This window comes from Nyctereutes procyonoides, unplaced genomic scaffold (assembly GCF_905146905.1).
Source record: "Nyctereutes procyonoides isolate TBG_1078 unplaced genomic scaffold, NYPRO_anot_genome, whole genome shotgun sequence".
Taxonomy (NCBI): domain Eukaryota; kingdom Metazoa; phylum Chordata; class Mammalia; order Carnivora; family Canidae; genus Nyctereutes; species Nyctereutes procyonoides.
Genome location: NW_026575135.1, coordinates 38,427,290 through 38,446,375, shown reverse-complemented (window position 1 = coordinate 38,446,375; position 19,086 = coordinate 38,427,290). Strand labels below are relative to the sequence as shown.

The window sequence follows — 19,086 nt, the reverse complement described above, 5'->3', positions numbered from 1 at the left end:
AAGAAAAAAATTTGTAATTATATATGGTGACACATGTTAACTAGGCTTATTGTGGTGGTGATTTTGCAATATATATAAAATATGAAATCTTTTATGCACCTGAAACTAATATGCTATGTCAATTAGATCTCAATAAAAAATGAAATTAAGTACCCTTAAAATCTCTAGGAATTTTATTGTTGTGGGTTCTTGGATAAGTTATTTAATTTTCCTGAACTTCAGTTATTGTTGAGATTTATTAGTAGGCAGAGGGTATGGAGAGAGGGGTCACTAATACGACTCACTACTTCTAGATGAAACTAGGTTGCCCTGATGTGGATTTTTGGGATGCGACAATGCCACAGGATTTTCAGTGTTGCAGTGATTGTTAGAATCATTTGAATATGGTAATAGAAATGTGTGAAAGAGGACATGAGAGTGTGAAGCTATTCCAATAACTCCTTGGTCCAGACAGTGATGCTAGAATAGGAAAATGTCTTTAAATGAGGATGGAAGAGGATAAAAAAGGGCAGTATAACTTTCTTTAGCCAAAAGGTACTGGAGGGGATCCCTGGGTGGCGCAGCGGTTTGGCGCCTGCCTTTGGCCCAGGGCGCGATCCTGGAGGCCCGGGATCGAATCCCATGTCGGGCTCCCGGTGCACGGAGCCTGCTTCTCCCTCTGCCTATGTCTCTGCCTCTCTCTCTCTCTCTGTGTGACTATCATAAATAAATAAATAAATAAAAATTAAAAAAAAAAAAACAAAAAAAAAAACAAAAGGTACTGGAAACTTAGCACCAAGCAGTAGACTTTTAGGCTTCAGGACCTGAAGATATTGTTTGATCCAGCTAGTCCTTTTAAGAGTAGGTGTTCTTAAGCTGGGGTCCTTAGAAACAGACACCAAGGAATCCATATACTTAGATGGAGGAAAAATTACATTTTATGTTTTATTAACCTCTAACTTGTTAAGCATTTCTCTCACTTAGGAAAGGCTTAACCCAGTTGGCCCTCCTTTAACAAGCCATAGTAGTATTAGCAGTACTTTTGACTTTATCATCACTGGAAATCACAGAGACACAATTCAGTTATTGCAAGTTTCGAGATACTATTTATACCTGTTGCTACTTTGAAATGACAGTGATTGTTGGACCTGTAAGTAGAGCTTGTTATTTAGTGGGTTATTAAAGAAGTACATTATGGCATCACGAATTTGCTTTTATATATTTGTTTTTATACTTTGATTCTTTTTGTTATCCTGTATGTTTTATTTTATGCATTTAATTACATTATTTGAGAAGGCTTTGCCAGATTGCAAGGAGGGTCATAGCATAAAAATAGTGAAAATCCTTTCTGTTAGAGGCTGAGGCATGCATAAAGGAAGATACGGAGAATGACACAGGGAGGAGGAGGTTCTAAGACAGGTAGTTGAGCATAAAGATGTTAACGCAGAAATGTTTTAAGAAGGAGGTAGATCCCATTTTGCTGCTGTTGCACGTGCTGAACCTTCAGTGAGAAAACAACAACTCATGAGCAGAGGGTAGGTTTCTATCAGTTGTGTGGGTGGCTCAAGAAAACAAATATGGGGGGATCCCTGGGTGGCTCAGCAGTTTAGTGCCTGCCTTTGGCCCGGGGTGTGATCCTGGAGACCCAGGATCGAGTCCTGCGTCGGGCTCCTGGCATGGAGCCTGCTTCTCCCTCTGCCTGTGTCTCTGCCTCTCTCTCTCTCTCTCTATCATGAATAAATGAATAAAATCTTAAAAAAGAAAAAAAAGAAAACAAATATGGTCTAATCAGGAAGAAAGAGGGACATTAGTAGAGGGAATTCGTTGTACAAGTGATGGGAGACTCCAGAATCCAAATAGGTAATGGTGCAGCCACCCAGATTAGTAACAGCAGGAAAACACCACGGCCTCTAGGCCAGAGGGCTAATGGGAAGAGATGATGTGACTGGAGTCCTGAAGTTGGGGCTGTTTGATGGGAGGTAGAGCACGGGAAGGGCTATTCAGTGTTAGGATGTTAGAGGGAGGGGAGGCAAAGAGATTGATCTTGAAAGAGATGCAGCACCTGCCAGAGACAGTGCTGGAAGTAGAGCCATTTGGGAGTGGAGCACGGGAATGTGTAACAGAGGAGAGGAGGTGAACGGCATTGGGGAATGGAGTTGAGATCAAATGGGCAAATGGTTGGCAGTTCACACCTCATCACCATGCTTGTACTCATATGTAACTCCCATACAGTAATATGTTGTTTTTGTGTAACATTGCTGGTTGCAACCCAAATATCCTCTAAACACAGGTATTCCTGCCTTTGCCACAATGGGTGACCCAAAGGCTTTTTTGTCATTGCATCGTCTCACAGATGATACATGTCTTCACTATTGGGTCTTTGTAATTTGGTAACTCATGACTTTAATTGAAAAGTTATTATTACATTCTTCATATGAGGCCAGAGGGGAGAAGCCAAGAAAACAATCACTAATATATACATATAACACATGTGCAAAGCAGCTGTAGTTCTTATTTTTAGAGATGGTCCTAAGGTTACAATGCTAGAAAGGTAGGGCTTTATATTTTGGAGGTTCAAGTTATGATTCTGTGCATTAGACTTAGATCTTTTCTCATTTTCTTGTGGCTTATTTTGTTAATTTAGGTCAAATAATGCTTTAGAACTGCTTCTCTAATATCGTAGGCATTAGCTACATGTGATTTTTGAGCACTTGAAATGTGACTGGTCTGTTAATGTAAAATACTGGATTTCAAAAACTTTGTACCAAAAATGCAAACCGTTTCACTAATAATTTTTCATATGAATACATGTTGAAATAATGACAATCTTGTGTATATTGGGTTAAATAAAACCATTAAAATTAACTTCATGTATTTATTTTTACTTTTCAAAATGTTGCCACTAGAAAACTTAAAAGAGACTTGTATTATATAACTATTAGACAAAGTTGCTTTAGAAGGCTGTCCATCAGGACACCTGGGTGGCTCAGTGGTTGAGCGTCTGCCTTTGGCTCAGGGCATGATCCTGGAGTCCCGGGGTCGAGTGCTGCATCAGGCTCCCTGCATGACACCTGCTTTTCCCTCTGCCTGTGTCTCTGCCTCTCTCTCTGTGTCTTTCATGAATAAATAAATAAAATCTTAAAAAAAAAGAACGCTGCCCATCTCTTGAATTCCTATGTGCACCATAATCAATTAGATGCCACCACAAATACTTAGGATCAGGATGCTAAGATTACTTCTGTAGTCCTGTTTTCCATTGTAGTAACTGTCCTCATCTTGTTTCTAATGGTTAATTCCTACCACTTGGACTTTGCCACTCTGGAATTCAATTATTTTGATTGAAATTGGGGAGTCCGTCTCAATTGTGATGTCTTCCACCATTATCTGCATCATCTGCTATAATCTCTGGTATATGGAGATTAGTTTCCGGAGCTTCATAAGGGTGCTTGTGCTGCCTGTGCCAGTGTATTTTATAGCATTTTAAGTAGGAAAAGAATATCCTTTGCACTCTTGAAGAGGATGTACTTAGAGAAAGGAGAAGTTTTGGTTTGCTCACATTAAATCACACACTTCTCCTTAAGTCTCCATATTATGTCAGAAAAGTACTGGCATTTTGGCCTTATGAAGTGATTGTCGGCTGGTGTTGAATTCAATCTACAGTCACCCAGCCTAGCAAACTGTTAGAACAAGCTTATTAGGTCCAAAGCAATCCTGTGTATGTTCTGCAGGTTCCTGCTAATACAAGATTAGCAAGATCTTGCATTTCATTTGCTACATAAGCCATTTTTTTTTCTGGAGCAGACTATGCATTTCTCCACCTGTGACATACTGAGATCAGAATTTATCTATGGTGACAAAGAGTGGTGGACGTATGCTTGCAGATCCTCTGGCAAGGCAACGGTCTCAGGTGTGCTCATTATTAAGTCTTTAAGCAAGGGATGACAAATTGTCTCAGGGAGGAGAAGCTGCTTTTGTTGGTAAGGAATGTTTAGAGGGGATTTGGAAGTTTATAATTTTCAGGTTTGTCTAATTCCAAAAGTCCTCATCTCATCTCCTATGTTCCTACTTCATTCCCAACTGATACCTACTATCTTAACATTAGAAACTTGGTGAGATTCTTCATTCAACTTGTAATGTGATTCTGCATTCCTCCTAATTAGATTTTCTGTCTGGTCCTTAGCCTTATCAGCATGGGGCTATAAGATATAAAAGATTGTTTTAAAGTTAACATAGAAACTCTGACTTTCTATTTTGAACTGATACTCTAAAGCTTTGAGATTATCACTTTGTGTTTATAAGCTAGTGGTCACATTTAGCCTTCCCACCCTGCAGATCTTGAAATAAGCAATGCTGCCTTAATGGTTAAGTGCAGTTCCTACTTCATTTCTCCAGGGCTTTGTCCTCAACTGGCATTTTATTCTAAACTGCACATGATAATTTAAGTAATTGTGATCCCACTATAAGCCATGGGTCACTGCAAAAGTGCCCTATTTCTGCCTGCAAAGAGGTCTTCATTGATTGCTGGGAGGGACTGTCCAGGAGAATTTGAAGCAACAGGTAAGACAGGGACGCTGCTGAAGTTAGATCTGGAGCGGGAGTACTACCCTGGGTTCACTACTTTTGCTCTTAAAAGTATTTCACAAATGCCTCCTATTGGCCAAACCTGAGAGGCCACTTGTCAAGGGATCCTGGGAAATGTAGTCCTACAATACAGAGCAGAGCTGCAGAAGAATAGGGAGGGGATCTGAGGGCAAACAGGTGAATGACTGGCACAACTGGGAATGCCTAAATGTTAACAACTTTAGTCTTATGGGGATGGATGAGATATGGTGGGCAGAGAGGGATAGAGTGATTCTGAAACAAAATGAGTTATCTTGAATACGTAATTAAGATTCTATGATTTTTTCTTTTTTCTTTTTTTTTTTTTTTAAGATTTTATTTATTTATTCATGAGAGACACAGAGAGAGAGAGAGAGCAGGCAGAGGGAGAAGCAGGCTCCATGCAGGGAGCCCGACGTGGGACTCGATCCCGGGGCTCCAGGATCATGTCCTGGGCTGAAGGCTGCGCTAAACTGCTGAGCCACCCGGGCTGCCCTGATTTTTTCTTTATTATTAAAAGATTTATAAATTCTTACTTGTAAAAGTATTTTGAAGACATTTACTTTGCTAAAATTTTTTAAAATAAAAATTATCTTTTATTCTTTATATGTGGAAAAGGATGTCATTCTGCTGCACTGTACATATTAACCACTACTTAGGGTAATTTCTGGTGTTGCTTTTCTGAAATTCTTTTGTTTTTTTCTTTCTGATAATGGCATCATCTTTTTCTAGCCTGGTATAGTAGCTCAGTGCTGTCCTACGTGATGCCTTTCCAGTATTCTCTCTCATCCATCATTTCTTTCTTGACCACTGGTAGCAAATAATTTTGCTTTTTTTTTTTTGAACTATCATAACATTTTTACCTCTTTTATAAAACTTATTCTGTATGTCTTTCTATAAAATTTCATTACTTGAGATCAAGGGCTCTATAATGTTTGTTTTATATCTTTCATGGTACTTGACACATAGGAAGTGTTTAATATTATTTATTGAATCATTGATTAGATCATAGAATTTTGGAGTGGAAATGGAGTTTATAAATCATTTATTCTGACTCTCTGACTTATCTTCTGTCACACAACTCATGGAAGGATTTTAGATAAATCTAGTTATTAATCATGTAGTTGTGCAGATATTAGATAAATATTGGTTCATTAAAATCCCTACAAAATTGGCACTTTTATGACTTCATGCTCCATCAGTAATGTCATAAGAGAAATAATATAGACAATATCTACCAAACTATGCTTTGTTGCAATTTGCTCCTTGATTTCATTTCAGGAATAGGAAGAGGAGAGGGGAGGATGAATCTTAAAGTACTTACTATGTGTCATTTTTTTCACTTCTTAGTCATGACTATTTCTGATTAAAACTTGCAATTTTTAAGGGGTACCTGGCTGGCTCAGTCAGTAGAGTATGCGACTCTTGATCTTGGGGTCATGAGATCAAGCTCCACATTGGGCATGGGGCCTACTTTATTTTTTTATTTTTTAAATATTTTATTTATTTATTCATGACAGAGACACACAGAGAGAGGCAGAGACACAGGCAGAGGGAGAAGCAGGCTCCATGCAAAGAACCTGATGTGGGACTCAATCCCGGGACCCCAGGACCATGCCCTGGGCTGAAGGCAGACGCCCAACCACTGAGCCACCCAGGCATCCCAGCATGGGGCCTACTTTAAAAAAAAACCTTGCGATTTCTCTTTATTTTTATAAGATCATGTAAGAATTTTTGTTTTTCTTTTTTTCTCTAGTGGATTCTCTAAAATTAGAAAACTAATGAGTGTCATTTGGTAGGGCTAGTGCTTCTTTTCCAGTCTTTTAGAAAAGTATAAATTTATAAATTCTTGTCTTACAAATATTATAGAAACAAATTTCTCTAAGACATTTAAATGTTTGGGTGCATGATCTCATAATCTTGGAGACATATTTTAATACTGGTTCATGATCTCAAAATTTGTTTTCAGCTGGCTAGCTATGAGAGCCAGATTGCCAAGCTGCGATCCGAGGTTGAAAAAGGAGAGGCGTTGCGACAAAGTCTGGAATATGACCTGGCCGTTGCTAGAAAGGAAGTTGGTCTTGGAAGACGGGCTGCTGAAGAAAGGTTAGCTGAGGCACATAGAATCCAAGAAAAACTCTGTGGTAAGACTTTTATTTTTTCCCATGCTTAGGGTTTAACCTTTTTTTTTTTTTTAAACATTTTATTTATTTATTCATGAGAGATACAGAGAGAGAGGCAGAGAAACAGCAGAGGGAGAAGCAGGCCCCATGCAGGGAGCCCGATGCAGGATTCGATCCCGGGACTCTAGGATTACACTCTGGGCTGAAGGCAGGTACTAAACTGCTGAGCCACCTGGGCGTCCTAGGGTTTAACCTTATTCTATATCATTACTCACTGTTGTGTATGTTCGCCATATAGGGTCAGAGGTAGGGTTTTTAATCTTTGGTCTTTGATGGACAGACTTTACTGGATGTGTATAAAGTCTTCTAGCATTCATGTGAACATTCATTTTCTTTACATTAATTTTTTAATGTTGTGCATGTATGGAAAAAGGGGTTCAAAATCCTGTTTAAAAAAAATTTGTGGGAAATATCAGAAAGGGAGACAGAACATAAAGACTCCTAACCCTGGGAAATGAACTAGGGGTGGTGGAAGGGGAGGAGGGTGGGGGGTGGGGGTGAATGGGTGACGGGCACTGAGACACTTGACGGGATGAGCACTGGGTGTTATTCTGTATGCTGGTAAATTGAACACCAATAAAAAATTAATTTATTAAAAATAAATAAATAAATAAATAAATAAATAAATAAATAAATAAATAAATAAAACAAGAAAAAAAAAAGCAGTTGTTCCATCCAATCAACAGAATCACATAGAGATTTGAAAAAAAAAATCATAGGACCCCTATCTAATTCTATCAGTTAGAATTTCCAGCTTGAATTAAGGAAGGTATGTGATGTGATGAGCACTGGGTGTTGTTACACTGTATGTTGGCAAATTGAATTTAAATTAAAAAAAAAAAAAAGGAATTTCCAGCTTGAGAGAGTCTGTATGTTCAAGAAGTACTGCAGGTGATTTTGTTGATTGCCTGGGTTTGGGATCCATAGGGTTAGAGGGTGGTACCTAGAAAAGAAAAATGTAGATTTAATCCTCAGAAGCTCTCTGTTAAATAGCATATGAGCACTTAAAAATCTTTTTATTTAAGTATAATATATGTAAAGAAATGTGCCAGAGCTCCTGGTTGGCTCAGTTGGTTAAGTGTCTGCCTTCAACTCAGGTTGTGATCCCAGAGTCCTGGGATCAAGCCCCACAGGGGCTTCCTGCTACATGGGGAGTCTCCCTCTGCCTCTGCCTGCCTCCCCCCCTACTTGTGCTCACTGTCTCTCTGTCGAATAAATAAATAAAATCTAAAGAAAAAAAAAGAAATGTGTCTGATATAAGCATATAACTCATAGGAAGCACCCAGATCATGGAATGGAAAATGACCAGAAGTCCATCCACATGAATAACTACTATCCTGGTTTTTAATAGCAAGGATAAATTGTGCCTCTTTTCTTGTGCTTCATATTAAATGGAATCATATAATATGGGCTCTTTTATGTCTGGTTTTCCTTCAACATTGGGTGTGTGAGTTCATCCATATTGTTGTATGAACTCTGTATTGATGCTTAGTATTATGTTTTATGACATACCACATATATTTATCCATTTCTGTTAATGGGCACTTGGGTAATGTCCAGTTTTATGTTATTAAGAGTAATGTTGCCATGAACATTCCTTTTCTTTTTTAAGCTTTTATTTTTAAGTAATCTTTACTTAACATGGAGCACAAATTCACAACCCTGAGATAGAGTCGCATGCTTCACCGACTGAGCGAGCCAGGTGCCCCAGTGTTGCTATGAACCTTCTTGTAGGCAACAGGTTTTAATTAAGAGAACATTGAACTTGAATTCAGTAGATTTAGATTTAGATCCTGGTTTTACCACATACTTAGTGATATTTGAATGTAGGTTGTTTTAAGGATGAAGAGACAATGAAAAGTGCTTTGTTAACCACATGGGACTAAACAAATGTTAAATTGCAGTTATTGTAAAGGTTATCTGGTCCAAGTTGTGGCCAGCTGTCTTGGGTTAGAAGTATTTTTGATTACCCCTGGTATTTAATAACCGCAACACTACCTGGAACTTATCAATGCAAGAATCGAAAGGCACTAAATATATCAGTTAATGACTTTGATTTAATTATGAGGAGGTTGAAGTCTAGGAAAGATGGGAAGTTACTTTCTCGAAGTCAGATGATTTTCACAGACATTTTATAGAGGAAAATAGAAGAATAGCCATTAATGAGATGAAAAATGCTTAACCTCACTTGTCTTCAGAGAAATGCAAATTAAAACCACAGTGACTGTTACTACGTACCCATTAGATGGTGCTAATTGAAAAGACTGTCAATACCAAATGTTAGTAAGGATGTAGAGCAACTGGAACTTTTATACTTTGTAAGTGGGAAAGTAAATGGTACAATTACTTTGGGGAAAAACCTGGTAATTTCTTTTAAAATAAACAGTTGGTGGACAACTTGTTAGATAGTCAAAAGGTTTATGAACTGGAAGCACTAGATACCTCTGGAATTAAGAATTGGAATAACAGTAGTAGGTAAAATAAAGAGGGTTAAATGAAAGCTCTTTGTTCTAGAGGCAAATAGGTTCTTAGATCTCCTTCCCAAGAGCATGCTGCCCTGGGATTGCTCTCACTTTCTAGAGGGAGCTGGGAGTTGGGTGGCTTAATCTCTGGAAATAATAAAATACAGGGTCTCCAGACTAGCAAGAACAGGAATATAGCATACTCAATGCTGAATATTGAGAAACTATTTCTTCTGGCCTCCTTTTTCTGTTGATTTCTCCAAAAGCTAGCACCCAGATTTCTATATCCATGTGGGAGCTTGGTAGACTCTTCTATTCATCTGACCAAACCAAGAGGAAAAACCTAATGATATTGATATCGGGAGTTTCCTAATAAATGACCCAACCAGATCCTCCTCCAGTAAAGGACTATGGTTATCAAGCCCTATCCTGAAGTTCAGAATCTAGGTGGTGGGTATATGGGTAGGTATGTAACTGTGTCACCATTACAGTTACCCTAGTTGAGAGAAGACAACCAAGAATTAGCAGATGCTTGGGGAGAGCCTCTAAAATGGAGAGAAACAAAATAATTAGGAAGAATCAGAAACTCTGAGGAGAAGATTTAATAAGTAACATTAATATCTTAAGAGCTGAAAGAAAATATATTCCATCTATGATGTAAGAACCAGATGTTATTAAAAAGAAGGGAAAGCTCTTAGAAATAAAAAATGTGAAATCAGGAATGACAAGTGTCAACAGAAGCATTGATAGATGAAGATGAAAGAAATCACCCAGAAATCAGAGTAAAAAAAGACAGAGGTGGAAAAATAGGAGAGAATAGGCAAGAAAATTTGAGGGTCAACCTGAATAATAGGGTAATATTGAAAGAAGAGATAAGGGAGAAAATAGGGAGGGATAAATCATTAATGAAATTATTTAAGAAATCATCTCAGAACTAAAGGTTATGAGTTGCCAGATTGAAAGGGCCCATTGAACATTCACCACTATGACAAGAAATAGACCCACCCGAAGGCAAAGCTTATTATGCAATTTCAGAAGAATGGAGACAAAGTGAAGATCCTAAATTTTTTCAAAGAGAAAAGAAAGACACAAAAGGCACAAAAAGAAAAAATAGACCATATGCAAAGGAATGGGAACCAAAATGACCTTAAATTTCTTGCCTACAGTCTGGATACTAGACCATGGAATAATCTCATGTAGAGATAGTAACTGGATTGGAGAGGAGACTTTTTGTGCCTTTTATACCTTCAAATTTTGAATCTTTTGAATATATGATCCATTTGAAACACAAACATGGTTTATTTGTTTATTTACTTAAGTTTCAGAGGAAGAGTTTAGTGATTCATCAGTTGCATATAACACCCAGTGCTCATCACAAGTGCTCTACTTAATTCTCATCACCCAGTTACCCAATCCCCTCACTTACCTCCCCTCCAGTAACCCTCAGTTTGTTTCCTATAGCGAAGAGTCTCTTTATGGTTTATCTCTCTCTCTGATTTCATCTTATTTTATTTTTCCCACCCTTTCTCTATGTTCATCTGTTTTGTTTCTCATATTCCACATATGAGTGAAATCATATGATATATGTCTTTCTCTGACTGACTTATTTCACTTAGTATAATATCCTCTAGTTCCATGCATGTCATTGCAAATGGCAAGATTTCATTATTTTGATGGTTGAGTAATATTCCATTGAATATATATAACACATCTTCTTTATCCATTCATCTGTTGATGGACATCTGGGCTCTTTCCATGGTTTGACTATTGTGGACATTGCTGCTATAAACTTTGGGGTTCATGTGCCCCTTTGAATCACTATATTTGTATTCTTTGAATAAATACCTAGTAGTGCAATTACTGGGTTGTGGAATAGCTCTATTTTTAACTTTTTGAGGAACCTCCATACTGTTTTCCACAGTGGCTGCTCCAGTTTGCATTCTCACCAGCAGTGTATGAGGGTTCCCCTTTCTCTGCATCCTGGCCAACATCTTTTGTTTCCTGACTTGTTAATTTTAGCCATTCTGACTGGTGTGGGATGGAATCTCATCGTGGTTTTAACACAGATATAATTTAAAAATAATACTGTTAACTATGACTTTTTTTTTCTATTTTGGTTTGTTTAACAAGTGTGTTTGTATATATTTCCTCATTTTATCTTCACAACAGCTTAGCAAGGAGGCATTTTACTCCCATTAAGGGTTAAGAGTCCGAGAAGTTTAATCAGGTGGTAGGTGATGGAGCCAGACCTGTGAGTGTTTCATTGCATCGTTTCTAGATTCTGAAATAGAGCAGCAGCCATAGTGAGTTGAGATGTGTTAGTTATTGTTGAGGTAATACTCGAATAAGAGGTGAGTTGAGCCGAACCTTGGTGGAGTCAGTAGCTATAGTTCTAAGGGTTGTGAAACAGTAGTTCCCAATTTCAATTTTGTGACAGCTTCATGTGTAAATGTCACAACTAAGTTGTTGCCAGTAGTGGAATATCAAAATCTGTAATCTATTAGGTCTTTTTAAAAAGTACCCCTGCAGTGGCTCCTGGGGGGCTCAGTCAGCTAAGCATTTGCCTTCGGCTCAGGTCAGGATCCTGGGTTCCTGGGATTGAGCCCCACATCGCACTCCCTGCTCACCAGCGAGCCTGCTTCTCCCTCTCCCTCTGCCCTTCCCTCTGTTTGTGCTCTTTCGTGCTCTCTCTCTCAAATAAATACTTTATTAAAAAATAAAGGAAAAAAAAGCCCTATATGTCACAGTTTAAAAAATGCACATTTGATTTATTTTCTTGAATAGGAGAAAAAATAGTAGAATTGCAGCTGGTGCTAGAGGTGCACTTAAACTTGGGCATGCCTCTAGGAATATGTTGTTCGATTTCATGTCAAAATTACCTTTGTCTGAAAGCAAAGAAAAGATGAGAAATTAGAGAGTAGACTGTTCTAGATAGAACAGTGAGTTTTTCAAGAGCTAACTGAGGCAAAGTGGTTAAATGTTTTGTTCTAAGTACATACTGTATATGGATATAAAATCAACTCCGATTCCTAGGTGTATGAACTTCTAGGGACTTCATTTGTGGTTGTAAATATAACTATTATTCTTTCATATTTTAATAGCTCAGAATGCAGAACTTCAAGGAAAGTCAAATGAGATCGAGAAGGCATTCCAGACTTCCCAGCTGAAGTGGAAAGAAGAATGCAGAAAATTTGAACATGATTTGGAGGAAAGAGACAATATAATTCAAAATTGCAATCGAGAATATGATTTACTTATGAAAGAAAAAAGCAGGCTAGAGAAAACCCTACAGGTACATTATTTTTTAAAGATTTATTTATTCACTTTGGAGAAAGAGAAAGAGAGCAGGCACATGTGCACAAACTGGGGTGGGGGAGGGGCAGAGGGCAAGGGAGAGAGAGAACCTCACGCTGACTTCCTACTGAGCTCTAACCCAGAACCCCAAGATCACAACCTGAGCTGAAACCAGGTGTCTGACAGTCAACTGGCTAAGCCATCCAGGCACCTCCAGGTAAATTATTTTTATAAAGGAATTTTTCTAGAATCATTGAGATATGTTACACATTTATTTGAAATTATCCTTGGGAAGGGAAATATCTACCAAAAATCAAGAAAATCTGATTTCCTCCTATCTACCTCCCTTTCTTCCTCTTTTCTTTCCTTTCAGGGGCATTTTTAAGTGTGTTTTTTGTAAATTGCTTTAGCAATATATTAATTTGTATGTTGTTTTCTTTTGTGAGAAACAGTTTGAGATTTCTGATCAAACTAAAGGAACTTACTTGTGTGGGAGTATAAGAAGATGAGAACCTCCTGTCCTTTAGGTGCAGCAGTAGGAAAATTTGGAAGTTTTGAAATATGGGCTCTCGACTTTGGTCTGAATATGCAATAAATACAAGAAAATTTATATATCTGATATAAACTTCATTTTCTATGTAGAGTATATTTTATACAGACATGACCAAATATTTCATGACCTTTTACTGAAATTATTTGAACTATTTATCTTCCAATTTTTTGTTTTTGTTTTTTTAACTCTCTAAAGTAAAAGTATGATTTAAGGTTGAAGTTGCCAGCCCCTTAAAAGATAGATTTTGAATTGCCTATATTTGTCATTTTTTTTTGAAGCACCAATTTAAATAAAAAACAAAGTAATAGAAATGCTTTACATTTACCACTAGTGTAAATGGCTTTCCAGAATTCTGGAGAAATAACTCTTTATTGAAAGTAATTTTACACAAGCATTTACTAAATGTAAAAGTTACACTACAAGGTTCCATGGCATTGTCAGCAGATCTGATTTCCTCCACGTCAGACAATTTGTCTCTTTAGCGTTATGTTCCTAGATCCTCTAACAATGCCTGGTGTGTACAGGGGCTTCCTTAGTATGTGAATGGGGGGAGTTTAGGTTCCCCAGGTCCCTGAGGGGCCGTGTATAACCTTCCTCATGTGAAATGTCTAGAACTAAGGGGAAAGAAGCATAATGGCAGCAGCTCCTTATAATCAGTCAGTCAGGCTGCATTTCAGATTATAAGATCTTTCTGTGATCTTACTCAGCTACTTGATTTTATGCTACTGACTTTGAGCTGATCTGCACAGACTTTGGGGGAATTTGGGGTTGAATAGGAGTCACACTAGCTGGAGGGGACTTTTGTGATGACTTTCCATTAGTGAAAGTTCTAAGGGTAATCTTTACTATGCAGATCACTGCTACTGTTTATATGGATACAGAAGGCTCTCCCTTCTCTATCAACCACACAATCTTGTGTTAATAATGGAAACTTAGTTTTAAATTGGGCTTCTTGGGGAACCTATATTTTATATACATATTTTTAAGATTTTATTTATTTATTTGACAGGGAGAGAGTGAGAGAGCACAAGCAGGGGGAGAGGCAAAGAGAAAAGGAGAAGCTGGCTCTTGGCTAAGCAGGAAGTCCTATGTGGGGACCTGGGACTTGATCCCAGGACCCTAGGATCATGACCTGAACCAAAGGCAGATGCTTAACTGACTGAGCCACCCAGGCATCCCTGCATTTTATATTTTTAAGAGTTTGAACCAAGTGTTAGATCTTGTAAATGCAGTACAACTAAGAAAACAGCCCAAAAAAGCTTTTTGGAAGTATTATCTGTAGAATTAGAAATTAGTTACTAAAGTCCAAACCTTCAAAAAATTTTTAACTTTTTAAATTATTGACATTCTAGCATTTTTTTATCCTGATTTGTTGCACAAGACTCCTTCCTTATCGGGATCCCTGCGTGGCGCAGGGGATCCCTGGGTGGCACCGTGGTTTAGCGCCTGCCTTTGGCCCAGGGCGCGATCCTGGAGACCCGGGATCAAATCCCACATCGGGCTCCCGGTGCATGGAGCCTGCTTCTCCCTCTGCCTATGTCTCTGCCTCTGTCTCTCTCTCTGTGTGACTATCATAAACAAATAAAAATTAAAAAAAAAATTTCTTTCTTATCACCTTTGGTAAATACAATGCACTCTCTGAGTTTTATATGTAAATTATCAGGGATAATCCAGTTTGTTCATAGGTAATTAGAACTTTCTATGTTACCTACTTTACATGTAGACTACATGTAATCTGCATGCTGATGATCAAAATATAATAGAGTTCTATTAATGATTTTAACATAAATTATGAGTTTTAGCCATCTATAGGTAAAGAGAGTCCTTTGTACACTTGAATTGGGGATGAAGGAAGAAAGATGATGTTCACTGATCTAATAGTAAAGCAAGATTTTATTCATATAAAGGAAGCATTGGAAAAACATCAGCAGGAGAAGAATGAGATGGAGTCTCATATCAGGGAGACAGCACTGGAGGAGTTTAGATTACAAGCAGAACAATGGGATGCAGAAAGAAGAGAGTTACAATTTATAGTGCAGGTATTTTAAAAATAATTCAGTTCCTTAAATATGTCTTTTTAATGCTTATGATACTAAAAATTACATTAGTGTAATAATTGGCTAGCTTACTCAATGCAAAAATGACTCCTAGTCTTTGATCTCTGAAAGGCCATGTTTCATTTGTGGTTACATGACAATATGGGCAACTGTTGTGAGCAGATACTATTAGAATTAGAATTGGGTGACTTCCATTGCATAAATTATTTGATTTTGGGAAGTACATGCATGCATTTGGTATTTTATTTTTCCGGTTTAAAGTATGAGACCGTTCACAGTCTTTAATAGCCTAAACAAATAGAATAATTGGTCTTTAGATATTAAATAATGCTTATAAATTAATACAGCATAGTGATTTTTCAACTTTTTTTAAGAGAGGAAATTCTTAATTGTGTTCTATTTCCTCCTTTCCCCCAACACAAAGAATCTCCAAGGCTTCAAATAGGTTGGAAAATAACTGACTATATCCAACCCCCATTGTAGATGAGCAGATGGAGGTTTATGATGTACTCAGATCATAGACTGAGTAATTAATGTGGGAGAAGACTACAGGTCACCAGATTCTCACTTTGATGTACTGTGCATTGTTTTTCAGGAGATTGTATGTATTTTGAAAGAGAGATAAGAGAAATTTGAACTGTTAATTCACTGACCAACTAACTTAAAATTTAAAAGAAATCTCCATAATTTCTTCTATTACTTATTTTGTGATTAGACATTTTCTCTGTACAAAATGACAAGTTGAAATACATAGTCTTTGTAGATAGCCAAGATACATATTCTTCACAGAATGAATAATATCTATCTAAAATAAATTTTGGAGTAGTTTTGTGTTAGAAACAATTCTGCAAGACAAAGGCAGCCAAAAACATGCAGAGGAGAGCCACCTTATTTCTTTAAGAGTGAAAACTGGCAGTAAACCGTGGAAATAATGAATTTGTTGTATATGTAAGTATTCAAAATACCAACATATCCACAGCTTTCCCAAACCTTTGGTCTTGGACAATGCTTTTCTTACCAGTAACTCAATCTATAGAATCTGGAAAGACATTACAATCATTCTTTAGACCTCTTGGTATTCTTAGAGTCTGTTTGTAATTTGTGTCCGTCCTTCCCTTCCCTCTCCCTCCCTGAGTTTCTGCTATGGGTACTGAGGTTACAGAATTGATTAAGATATAATTTCTGTCCTAGAGGATCTTAAAACAGAGACATGAAAGAGAAAAAATATGTTGAAATATAATAAAATTTTTGACAAAATACTGTGGTGTGGGATCGTGAAAGAGAAATTAACTGCCTAGGAGATTGGGGAAACCATCACAGAGCAGATGACATTTGACCTGTTTTTTATAATTGTCTAAAAGGCTACCTGAAACAAACAAAATAAGTAAATGAAAATAATCTCTTCATTTCGAAACACTCATAAATCTAAAGTGCCACCAATCATAAGGCTGAAACTTGCAGAATATGATTCAGAGAACTTTATATTTAAATGTGTGGATGACATGATTTTTAGATGCAGTTTCTTGGTCAATCCTATGAACCTCAGATGAAATGCGTGTGGTTATAACAGACTTTATATTATAAAGTACCAAAAGTATAATGTATCAGCCTTCTTTTTTTTAAGATTTTTAAAATTTTTTTTAAGGGATCTCTATACTCAACATGGGGCTCAAATTCAACCCTGAGATGGAGTCCCATTCTCCACTGTCTAGGCCAGCCAGGTGCCCCAGTATCGGTCTTTAGTTATTATGCATGGGAAAGAATAGAGAACATACTCCTTAATTACAACATTTTTTTGTAAGATAAAAATTTTAAAAGTTTTTATTTAAATTCCAATTAGTTAACATGCAGTATAGTATTAGCATAAGATACATTTTATTGTATTTTGTAGCTTAAATGGTCAGAGCTCAGACTCTTAGTTTCTCATCCTTTTAACATTAACAAAAGAAAACTTTTTTCTTTTTAAAGCAAGTTTAAGCAACTGTTCATATTTTTAAAAGTCTTTTTTTAAATAACTTGAGGGATAGATTGAAATTCACTTCCCTATTTGCTGTTGATGGGTGTAGGTTTCCATCCTATAATTAGGTGTTAGTATGGGATAGCATTCTCTTTGTGCTACTCTCTAAGGGAATTCAGTTTTTAAAATAAGTTAAAAAAAAAAAAACACCTTCTAAGTGAAACCCCATCTTTAACAGACAAAGCAGGTGTAGTATTTCTTTCATCTGGGCTTTAGAATTCAGTCCCACTATAAAAAAAAAAAATCTTAATTTTATGCCATGTCTCTTTCCTAGTAATTGAAACGCTAAATAGAGGTGTACTTCTCTGGAATATTAATGGGAACTCTAGTGCAGTTACCTCATTTTAAAAAGGCATTTCTCATTTTTTTTTAATGCATGTCCTCTTTTGATAAACATAAAAACTCCACGTCCCTCTTTAGCATTATTTGAAATCTCAAAACAAATCAAAGCTTCCCCCAAGAAACTCCCAAACAAGCCAAAGCCAATTTAATTTAAAAACGAAGTATTTGTACTGATTTTGAAATATATATTCTTATTTAAAAATTTTTTAATCTCCATTAAAATTTTTAATTTAAAATGGCCATTTGTTATGTTTTTATCTATTATTTCTTCATTCCTCCTCTAGCAATGGGAACTTTGAAGATGCTTATTTGTCACAAGCTTTTCTATTGTAGATAGTGTGGGACATGCAGCAGTAAAGGGTTGTTTTAAATGGCCATGCCCTTTTCTTTGTCACTTTTCCAGTTCATTTCAATGTATAATTTATCAATAGGATTGAAAACATTTAGAAGATATGTATTTTTTCGTATTTATCTTGTTTCTCAAATTCTGTAACTCAACCAGGGAATAAAATGATCCTTTCTTCCTTCGTTGACTAAATTTTTTTTTTTATTTTTTATTTTTTTTTAAATTTATTTATTTATGATAGTCACAGAGAGAGAGAGAGAGAGAGAGGCAGAGACATAGGCAGAGGGAGAAGCAGGCTCCATGCACCGGGAGCCCGACATGGGATTCGATCCCGGGTCTCCAGGATCACGCCCTGGGCCAAAGGCAGGCGCCAGACCGCTGCGCCACCCAGGGATCCCTCGTTGACTAAATTTAATTTAAACATCTAGTGATAAGGAATGAGAGAGTTTGTAATGGCAAGATGCCTGAGAAATGTAGATTGAAAATAATAACATACACTAAAGCAGAAGAAGAACAGGGAGGCAGTAAAGGTATCAGAGCAGGCTTAGGTATCAGTAGGCAGTGTATGTTGGATTGGAGGGCAACATGTGAAAGATTGATCTGGTAGGCATGGTTGTGATCTCGGGACAGCCTGGAAGAAGCTGCATGGAAAGGAAGTGTTTTAGAAGTTTGGTTGAAATGATCTAGAGCAGCAAGGAGCATTTCTTTGTAGTTTCCTAGGCAACTGCCCAGTGGTGCCCTGTGTAAGCAAGCAGCATAGACAGTGACTCTGGCACTGGTCCTGCCTGTTTTTTTCTAAACAGGAAATAGCTTTATATTCAATTTATAAAATTGCTATCTATTGTGCTTATTGTAAAAAATGCCCTAATTTAGGGAAATTCAAAAACAAAAGTGAAGGTCTTATGACTCCCTCCCCCACCAAATCCCACTCCTTATCTAAAGGTATATGAACATTTTATCATTGTATTATGTAAATGGAATTATATCCCTCAGTATGCTTGGTGTCCATCTTTTAATATCCTTGTATTATTCTTGTAGCATTTATATGGTTTTCTGCCATGCGGATGTTCCCAACATATATTAAGGAATCCCTTATTGAAGACATTTTATTTCCTTCAAAAATTTTTTGCTGTAACTAAGATTTGGAGAGCCTGGTTGGCTCAGTCCATAGAGCTTGTGACTCTTGAGTTTGGGGTTGTGAGTTCAAGCCTTACATTGTGCACAGAGCTTACTTAAAAAAAGAGAGGGTGGGAT

General features: G+C 37.1%; 1 protein-coding gene across 10 annotated transcripts in view; it reads left to right on the top strand.

The window, feature by feature from the left end:
* CCDC171 (coiled-coil domain containing 171) overlaps nt 1-19,086 on the top strand; it is a 396,084-nt gene that overhangs the window by 24,630 nt on the left and 352,368 nt on the right. For 9 of the 10 annotated variants that reach the window (XR_008661460.1, XR_008661461.1, XM_055302495.1 and 6 more), the window contains 2 exons: nt 6,548-6,722; nt 12,325-12,515. Coding sequence is in view for 8 of the 10 variants with exons in the window: in XM_055302495.1 (XP_055158470.1) it covers nt 6,548-6,722; nt 12,325-12,515 (366 nt within the window). In the remaining 2 variants the exon portion in view is untranslated. Of the gene's footprint in view, nt 1-6,547; nt 6,723-12,324; nt 12,516-14,977; nt 15,110-19,086 lie in introns of all 10 variants that reach the window. The other variant, XM_055302501.1, reaches the window with a different exon arrangement.